The sequence below is a fragment of the Peromyscus eremicus genome, chromosome 1 (genome assembly GCF_949786415.1).
Source record: "Peromyscus eremicus chromosome 1, PerEre_H2_v1, whole genome shotgun sequence".
NCBI lineage: Eukaryota > Metazoa > Chordata > Mammalia > Rodentia > Cricetidae > Peromyscus > Peromyscus eremicus.
Genome location: NC_081416.1, coordinates 183,519,322 through 183,529,412, shown reverse-complemented (window position 1 = coordinate 183,529,412; position 10,091 = coordinate 183,519,322). Strand labels below are relative to the sequence as shown.

The 10,091-nt window shown below is 46.9% G+C and overlaps 2 protein-coding genes across 2 annotated transcripts; both read right to left on the bottom strand.

The window, feature by feature from the left end:
* Positions 1 to 1,767: 1,767 nt before the first annotated feature.
* LOC131902634 (olfactory receptor 6E1-like) lies at positions 1,768 to 2,742 on the bottom strand. Its single transcript, XM_059253640.1, has one exon. The coding sequence runs from the start codon at positions 2,740 to 2,742 to the stop codon at positions 1,768 to 1,770; it is 975 nt and encodes a 324-aa protein (XP_059109623.1).
* A 4,758-nt stretch (positions 2,743 to 7,500) lies between these two features.
* On the bottom strand, positions 7,501 to 8,475 carry LOC131902633 (olfactory receptor 6E1-like). Its single transcript, XM_059253639.1, has one exon. The coding sequence runs from the start codon at positions 8,473 to 8,475 to the stop codon at positions 7,501 to 7,503; it is 975 nt and encodes a 324-aa protein (XP_059109622.1).
* Between the last annotated feature and the right edge of the window lie 1,616 nt (positions 8,476 to 10,091).

Below are 10,091 nucleotides of genomic sequence, written 5' to 3'. Positions count from 1 at the left end.
GATTTCAAGGGACGGGTCAGAATATTAACATGTAGTGTTTACTAAATTCCTGTTCCAGGATCCAGTCACCACCCTACTTGACACTTGTTAATCATGAACTTCAAGACTCTGTCGGATCATAAGAGTTCTTCAGATCACACTACACATACCCTGCCTTTTTTTATTTTTATATTTTGGAGACAGTGACCCATGGAGCCCAGACTGACATCAAATTTGATACGTAGCCAAGGATGACCTCAAAACCTTCGATCCTCCATGGTTATCTTTCCCAGTACTGGAATTTACAGGCTTGCTCCACCACTAAGCACCAACATTTAAATGAGTCTAGGTTGTTCGTTTCTCTGTCTGCCTTCCATACTCAACAGAACATGCCTACATTGCCTGCAGAGACGGCTTGCTGGTTAAGAGCACTTAATGCTCTTGCAGAGGACTTGGATCTATTTCCCAGCACCCACGCCCGACAGCTCACAACTGCTTGTAATTTCAGTTCAAGGGGAATCAAAGGCTCTCTTCTGGCCTCAGAGTATACCTGCATGCAAGAGATTCACGTACACTCAAACACACGCTCATGCATTCACATAAGCTTAATTTTTTTTTTTAGATTTTTTTAAAAGATTTGCTTATTTTATTTTATGTGTATGAATGTTTTACCTGCATGTATGTATGGGCACTGGATACACGCCTGGCACCTGAGGAGGCCAAAAGAGGGTGCCCCAAGACCCGGAAACAGGATTTAAAGATAGTTGTGTCACCATGGGGGTGCTGGAAAATGAGTGAAGGATCTCTACAAGAATCTCAATTACTATTATTATTATTATTATTATTATTATTATTGTTTTGTTTTTCAAGACAAGGTTTCTCTGTGTAGTTTTGGTGCCTGTCCTGGATCTCGCTCTGTAGACCAGGCTGGCCTCGAACTCACAGAGATCCACCTGGCTGTGCTTCCCGAGTGCTGGGATTAAAGGCCATCTCTCTCTCTCTCTCTCTGGCCCCAATTTTTAAAAATTTTAAAAATAAAGAGGTCAGGACCAGGCATGGTGGGACATGCCTCTAATCCTAGCACTCCAGAGGCAGAGGGAGACAGATCTCCATGAGTTCTTTGCCAAGCTGGTTTACATAGGGAGTACCAGGACAGCTAGGGCTACATAGAGTGATTCTGTCTCAAAAAACAAATCATAATAATGATGGTGATAAAGAATTCAAGGTCATCCTTGGTTACATGACAAGTTGGAGGTTAGCCTTGATCACACAAGACCCTGTCTTGACAAACAAACAAAAAATAAAATTTAAGTTTAAATCAAGTCCACAGGGGCTGGAGAGATGACTCGGTGGTTAAGAGCACCGGCAGCTCTTCCAGAGGTCCTGGGTTCAATTCCCAGCACCCACATGGCAGCTCACAACTGTCTGTAACTCTGCTTTCAGGGGACCCAACGCCCTCACAGAGATATACATGCAGGCAAAACACTTATGTTCATAAAATAAAAATAAGTAAATTAAACAAACAAAAAAGCACGTCCAGGTTTCAGGGTGCCCTCAAAAAAAGCAGAAGCAGGAGGATAAGGAAACTGAGGTTAATCACAGCTGCTTACTGATTTTCTCCCCTCCCTCCCCCCTTACAGATTTTCAAGCCAGCGTAGTCTACACAAACCACTTCTCATAAACAAGCGTGGAGAGTGGGTACGTGTGGCTCCAGGTGCAGTTCCCAACACTGCAAACAAGTCACTAGTGGTCTCAATAAAAATAAAGCAGTAGCAAACCTTTGCAGTCTTATGCTCTGAATATCTTGGAAGAAAGATCCCTACTCCTGAGCAGCAAATCCCTGCACACTCTGTGGACCAGTTGGTTCCTAAGGCAGTAGATGAAAGGGTTCAGCAGGGGTGACACTGTCGTGTTGAAGAAAGCTATTCCTTTGTTGAGGTCCAGCCTCCCTGTCTGTGTGGGGTTCAGGTACATGATAATGCAGCTCCCATACGTGAGAGATACCACCAGGATGTGGGAAGAACAGGTGGAGAAGGCCTTGCTTCGGCCCCCAGCTGCAGGCAGGCGCAGGATGGTGCTGATGATGCAGCCATAAGACAAGGTTGTGATCAATGTAGCAATGAGCAGGGTGCACACAGCCACCAGGAAGGCCACCAGCTGCAGAAGCCTGGTGTCTGCACACACCAGCTCCAGCAAAGGGGAGCTGTCGCAGAAGAAGTGATTGAGGACTCGCGGGCCACAGAAAGGGAGAGATAACATCCAGGCAAACAGCCCAGGCAGGGCCAGGAGGGTGACTGCCCAGCAGGCCAGCACCAAGGAGGAGCAGACGCGGGGCGTCATGAGCGCAGGGTAGCGCAGGGGCCAGCAGATGGCTAGAAAGCGGTCGGTGGACATCACGGCCAGCAGCAGGGTCTCCACAGCGCCCAGGGTGAAGTAGAGGATCATCTGCGCAAAGCAGCGGTGGCGGGAGATGGCCCTGCGCGCCGCCAACAGATGTGCCATCAACTGTGGTGACACAGTGGATGTGAAACCCACCTCCAGCAGCGAAAAGTGGCGCAGGAAGAAGTACATCGGGGTGTGCAGGCGGCGGTCTGCCAAGGTGAGGGTGACGATGAGCAGATTCCCCAGCAAGGTCAGCGTGTAGGTGACCAGAAGGACCCCGAAGAGGAGGAGCTGGAGCCCGCGCTTGTCGGTGACCCCCAGAAGCAGGAACTCCAGCACTGAGGAGCGGTTGGCCGTGGGGATGGGCGCAGAGACCTCCATCTGTGAGAGCTGCGGGGAGACTGTGTGGGTCTTAGTGACCTCGGAAATGCAGGGGCAGTCAGTGTCAGTCACAAAAGAGCACTGCGAATCAAATGCAGGACATACAGCAGCGCTTGGAGCACCGTGAGCACGTGAACACCGCATGAATGTGAGATATCTCAGCCGCACAAGGATGGAAAAGAGTTTAGACCTCTATGGTAACGCACTCCTTTAATGCCAGCTTGTGGGCGGCTGAGGAAGCACCATTGGGAGTTCAATATCAGCCTCAGTTACATAGGAAGTTTCAGGCTAACCAGGGTGCTCTGAGATTCCATTTCAAAAGGCACTTTTTAAAAAAGATGTATTTATTTATATATATATATATATTTTGTATATGAATGCTCTATTTGCATGTATGCCAGCATGACAGAAGAGGGCATCAGATTCCGCGGTTGCTGGGAATTGAACTCAGGACCTCTGGAAGAGCAGCCAGTGCTCTTAACTACTGAGCCATCTCTGCAGCCTGAGATTCCACTTCAAAAAAAAATTCACAAAAATATTACTTTAATTGGATAATTTTTGTCTCCTACTCCCCCCAAGATGCTTGTTAGGTACTGAATGAAAATTTGCTAATCCAGCCTGATGGGTATGATGATCCACTTGGGGGAGAGACCTTATTCTTTGCAAGGATTTTCTTATATATGGACTGAGTTATTATTGTTTGGAAGTGACCAGGTCATAGACAATTTTTGATTCATTTCCTACAACTGTCACGTTGCTTATTTATAAGTTTGAATGGTAAAATGTATTTTTGGTAAGTGCAGAAACCATTTTTGAGTCCTTCGCTTCCTTGCAGGAACACTGGTGGAGATTCATGATACCAGCTGGGGCTGACTGCACACACCCACTCTCTCATTACTCTTATGCTTCCCTGTTTCTCTGCGACCTCCACCTTCATAGCAAATGGATTGACTGCGGATCACAGAACAGGAAGGTTGGGTGTGGGGATGCATACCAGCAGTTTCAGTGCATGAGAGGTTGAGGCAGGCACGTCATGGGCTTGAGGCTTAACCTGAGCTGCACTGTGAGACTCTGCTCTGAAATTAAAAAAAAAAAAAAAATTACCTGGAATTTTTCAGTCCCCTTTATCATGAAGGGCCAAGGTACTTATTCTCAAGTTTTCCCATAGAAGCACATGGCAGGAATGGACTAACGAGAGAGGTTCCTTAGTCAAACCAGCCCAAATGACAGAGACAAGGACTCCTCAGAGTGGAATAGAAACAGATACACACAGTCAGACCCTGCTGTGGTGATAGATTGTGTAATAAATATATAGGTAAACTATAAAATAAACTAATAAAACTTAGTCTGAAAGATCAGAGAAGCAGAGCAAACCACAGCCATCACCTCTTACCTCACCAAATCCACGAATCCTCTGACTGAAATCCTCTGAGTCCTCAACCAAAAGACTCCAGCTGAAAAAGCCTCTAGCTGAAAAGCCTTTAGTTCCTGTCTCCTCACGCGTTATGTACCTTTTTCCGCCCAGCCTTCACTTCCTGGCATTAAAGGCTTGTGTGCTTCCCAGTACTGGGATTAAAGGTGTGTACCACCACTGCCTGGCCTCTACGTTTTATCTAGTGGCTTGTTCTGTCCTCTGATCTTCAGGCAAATTTTATTAGGGTACATCATATATCACCACACCCTGTAAGACAGTGGTTCTCAACCTGTGGGCTGTGACCCTTCTGAGGGTCAAATGACCCTTTCACAGGGGTTGAATATCAGACGTCCTGCATGTCAGATATTTACATTACAATTTGTAACAGCAGCAAAATTACAGATGTGAAGTAGCAACGGAAATAATTGTATGGTCGGGGTCACCAGAACATGAGGATCTCAGCGTCAGGAAGGCTGAGAACCGCTACTGTAAGGTGAGAACACAGCAGGGGTCCACGGAGATGGAGATGAGGAAGAGAGGCAGCTGGGAAAAAAACACACAAGACAAGGGGTGGTCAGAGAGCCGGGGGAAAGGGAAGGCATGAACCACAGGAAGACAGAAGACAAGAAAAATAATGACACAGACACAGAGAAAGGAAAGGACTAGGAAGCCCACAGGAAGGCAAGGAGAGAGACAAAAGAAAGATTTTTAGGTCCTTGAGAGACATGGAGTTGCCCTGCTCTCCAGAGACACTATTATTGCAAGAGCCAGTGTGAAGATAAAGGACCTTGCCCTCTCAGCTTCCCCAAAGCCTCAGACCTCAGGGACGCAGAAAACATCTAAAATTTTCATCCTCCTTAAGGGAGTGATTAACTCGACTTCCTTCAGATGTTGCCCATGGGAACTTGTTTGGAGTCTCATCTTTATTTTATTTATTTATTTATAGATTATTATTTATTGGAGGATGGAGAGTGAGCTCATTAGTTAAGAGTAGCTGCAGATTGGCCAGCCAGTGGTGGCACACGCCTTTAGTCCCAGCCCTTGGGAAGCAGAGGCAGGTGGATCTCTGAGTTTGAAGTCAGCCTGGTTACAGAGTGAGTTCCAGGACAGCCAGGGCTACTCAGAGAAACCCTGTCTCAAAACAAACAAACAAATAAACAAAAAGAGTAGTTGCAGGTCTGTTTCCCAGCTCCCACATGACTGCTCACAACCATCTATAACTCCAGTACCAGGTGATGTCACTCTGTTCTGGCTCCTGTGGGCACTGGGCATGTACATGGTGCAAAGACACATATTCAGTCAAAACACTCACCTGTAATAAAAACAAATAAATCTAAAAATATTTAAAAGAATATCTTTTATGTATTCTTTGATGATTTCATACATATATTTACAATGTGTGTGTATCTACCCCTCCACTCCCCACTCTCATAGACACCCATTCACAGGTCCTTTCCTAACTTCATGTTGTCTTCCTTTTTTTTTTTTCCTTTGCTCTTTCTGAGACAAGGTTTCCCCACATAGCCTTGGCTGTCCTGGAACTCCCTCTGTAGATTGGGCTGGCACCAAACGCTGAGCTCAGAAACCTCGGAGACTGCCTCCCAAGTGCGGGGATCAAAGACGTGCACCGCCATTACCCAGCTTGTTGGTTCTTTGTTTGTACATTTTGATTTGGTAAACCACTGAGTCCAGTCAGTGAGACCTGTTAGAATGCTGACATTAGCTTGACAGCATTAGCTTAATCTTGTTCAGGTAACCATGGCTACAAAAGCCCTGTCCTGTCCAGAGGACAGATTCTATAGCTCTCCTCATTCTCCAGATCTTGATTTCTTTCCACTTCTTCTTCTGTGACGTTCCCTGAGCCTTTGGGGGAATGATTAATAGAAATGCCTTGTGTAGGGATGAGTACCAAATAGTCCCTTGTTATCAGCACTTTGAGGATTATGTGTTTCTACCTTGTTGCCCACACAGGAACGAGACATTTCTGGTGAGGGTTAAGAGCAGTACTCATCTATGAGTATTAACATAAATATTTAGAGGGCAGTGCCAGAATACAACTGTTTATTTAAAAGATTTATTTATTTTATTTTATGTGTATAAGTGCTTTGCCTGCATGCATGGAACATGCATCCAGTGCCCTGGGAGGTCAGAAAAGAACACCAGATGCTCGTGAACTGGAATTACAGATGGTAGCCACCATGTGGGTGCTGAGAATTGGACCTGGGTCCTCTGCAAGAGCAACCACTGTTCTTAACCCCTGGGCCACTTCTTCAGCCCTTTTTAGCACACACATTTAAACAAAACAACAGTACTAGGTTCTTTTCTATGAACTATGACCTCCTGGAGACTCAGGGTTTTTTTTGGGGGGGGGGCTCAGGTTTTAGGAGAGCTTAGGTGAGCTTATCCCAGGCTCTCTATTTAAATTTTAATCTCTCTTCAGGGATCTGAAGAGAGATTTGAGTGGAAGAGAGACTTAAGTGGAGCAGTGATCACTGGATCACTTTGTACTCTCTTCCCAGTGTGGCTGAATTGAAAAAAAAAATCTGCTTTTTATTGTTAATTTAGCTATTTTCTTTTTTTAATTTAGCTATTTTCATTGGCTTCTTAAGGATGGGTAGCCCAAGCTGACTTCTGGTGGCACAGACCGTAAATATGAATTTGGTAGCACCACTGTGCCTGGTAACATGAGCTTTAAAATTAATTTTCTTGGTTTGTTTGTTTGTTCTGTTGTTTGTCTTCCTTAGTCAAATAAATATGCCTTCGTTTGGCTGCAGAGATGGCTCAGCAGTGAAGAGCACTGGTTACTCTTCCGGAAGACCTGGGTTCCATTCCCAGCAACTACATAACAGCCACAATCATCTGTAACTCCAGTCCCAGGGAACCTTTCTTCTGGCCTCTCTCTGTGGGCATTGCATACAAGCGGTGCTCAGACATACATGCAGACAAAACAACTCCCCCCAAACACACAAAATAAAATAAATAAATAATAAATAAATAAAAATAAAGGAAAAAAATGATTCCACTTTGATTCAACCAACAAGGCCTGGTGCTCATGCCAATTCCAGCCACTCAGGAAACGGAGGCCAGAGGATGGAGACGCCAAGACCTTCGTCACCTACAGTGTGAGTTCGAGGCCAGCTTTAATTCAGCAACTTCTTGAGACAGTGTTTGAAAATAACAAAGGAAAAGAGGGCTGAGGGTGTAGCTCAATCGTGGAGCACTTGGCCTCACCATGAGTACAGTCCCTGTGTTCAGGCCACAGAAAACCAAAACATACACATCCACAATAACTAATAAGCAAATCAGTAACAATGTCGATACACCAAGAGCACAGCTTCACAGTCTTATGCTCTGAATATCTTGGAAGAAAGCTCCCTTCCCCTGAGCAGCAAGTCCCTGCACACTCTGTGGACCAGTTGGTTCCTGAGGCAGTAGATGAAAGGGTTCAGCAGGGGTGACACTGTCGTGTTGAAGAAAGCTATTCCTTTGTTGAGGTTCAGCCTCCCTGTCTGTGTGGGGTTCAGATACATGATGATGCAGCTCCCATAGCTCATCGACACCACCAGGATGTGGGAAGAACAGGTGGAGAAGGCCTTGCTGCGAGCCCCAGCTGCAGGCAGGCGCAGGATGGTGCTGATGATGCAGCCATAAGACAAGGTTGTGATCAATGTAGCAATGAGCAGGGTGCACACAGCCACCAGGAAGGCCACCAGCTGCAGAAGCCTGGTGTCTGCACATACCAGCTCCAGCAAAGGGGAGCTGTCGCAGAAGAAGTGATTGAGGACTCGCGGGCCACAGAAAGGGAGAGATAACATCCAGGCAAACAGCCCAGGCAGGGCCAGGAGGGTGACTGCCCAGCAGGCCAGCACCAAGGAGGAGCAGACGCGGGGCGTCATGAGCGCAGGGTAGCGCAGGGGCCAGCAGATGGCCAGAAAGCGGTCGGTGGACATCACGGCCAGCAGCAGGGCCTCCACTGCGCCCAGGGTGAAGTAGAGAATCATCTGAGCAAAGCAGCGGTGGCGGGAGATAGCCCCGCGCGCCGCCAACAGATGTGCCAGCAACTGTGGAGACACAGTGGACGTGAAACCCACCTCCAGCAGCGAAAAGTGGCGCAGGAAGAAGTACATCGGGGTGTGCAGGCGGCGGTCCGCCAAGGTGAGGGTGACGATGAGCAGATTCCCCAGCAAGGTCAGCGTGTAGGTGACCAGAAGGACCCCGAAGAGGAGGAGCTGGAGCCCGCGCTTGTCGGTGACCCCCAGAAGCAGGAACTCCAGCACTGAGGAGCGGTTGGCGGTGGAGATGGGCGCAGACACCTCCATCTGTGAGAGCTGTGGGGAGTCTGTGTGGGTCTTAGTGACCTCGGAAATGCAGGGGCAATCAGTTTCTGTCACAAAGAACTGGAGATAAAAACACATGGCATTTAGGACAGACAGCATTTGTCGTACGAGAACACCGCACGGATGTGAACCTCGCTGCATTAAATGATAATGATGGGAATGTATTAGATTAGTGTAATGGCACAGCCCTTTATGCCTAGTACTTGGGAGGCTGATGGAGAAGGACCAGGAATTCAAGAGCATCTTCCGCTACACAGGAAGTTGCAGGACAACCTGGACTACATGAGACCCCATATCAAAAATACCAAAGAAGAAGGAGAAGAAAGCAAGAGGAGACTGAGGAGGACAAAGAAGGGGAGGAGGAAGTATTGGAAGAGAAAATAAGGAGGAGGAAGAGGAAAGAGAAGAGGAGAAAGAGGAATTTTGGTTCCTGCTTCCCCAAGTCCTTTGTTAGGGACTGAGAGGAAACTTTGACGATTCTTTTCGCTAAATTTGACAATCCACTTGGGGTGAGACCTGTTCTTTGCAGGGATTGTCTTATGTATGGACTGAATGACTGTGGTTTGGGATTGGTCAGTAATTCAGAGAATTTGGTTTTTGTACACTGCCATGTTGTTTGTCTATGTGTTGGAAGATAAAATCAGTTTTTATAAGAGCATATGTCTCACTGTGTAGACCAGGCCGCCCTCAAACTCACAGAGATCCACCTGCCTCTGCCTCCCGAGTGCTGGGATTAGAGGTGCTGGCCTCTGTCCCTGGTTTAGAGCATATGTCCTTTAAATGTCACTTGCTGTGTCTTCTCAAATGTAGCCAGGACACAGAGCAAGAGGCAGAACACAGCCTGGGCAGGTGGATCACCTGCCATCTCAGTACTGGGGAGGCTGAAGCGGGAGGATTGATATAAATACAGGATCAGCCTGTGTTACAGATTGAGTTCAAACTGATTTGGGTTACAGAGTGAAACTCTGTCTTGAAAGAGAGAAAGGGATGCGGAGAAGGGATGAACAAAGAGAGGGAGATAGGGAGGAAGGACAAGAAAAAATAAGAAGGGATATAGAGAGGTGGCTTAAAGGACAGAGATGCTTGCTACAGCACCGTACAACCTGAGTTCAAGTCTTAGGTCCCCCATGTGAGACAAGAGAATGAACTCCTGTAAGCTGTATTCTGACCTCTACATGGTCCCTTCAGTAAACAAGTAAGTAAATAAGTGTAGTTTTTAAAATGAGGGAGAGATGGGCTGGAGAGCCAGCTCGGCAGTCCAGAGCGGCTGTGGCTGTTGCAGAAGACCCATGTTTGAGTCCAGCATCCATGTTGTGTGACTCACAACCACCAGTAAGACTAGCTCCAGGAGATCCGACACACTATTCTGGACTCTGTTGGCATCTGCACTCACATGTACCCCCCACCTACACTCACATGCACGAGCCCCCCCACAGACGCAAATACACATATTTAACAATAAAAAACAATTATTTTTAAAAATCGTGAGAAGAAAGAAAACAGGAAGGAAGGATGGATAGGAGGAAGGAAATACCACGCACAAACTTCTGCTCTGGGAAGGCTGGAAGACAGTACCACCTTCTGTAAGAGAATCACAA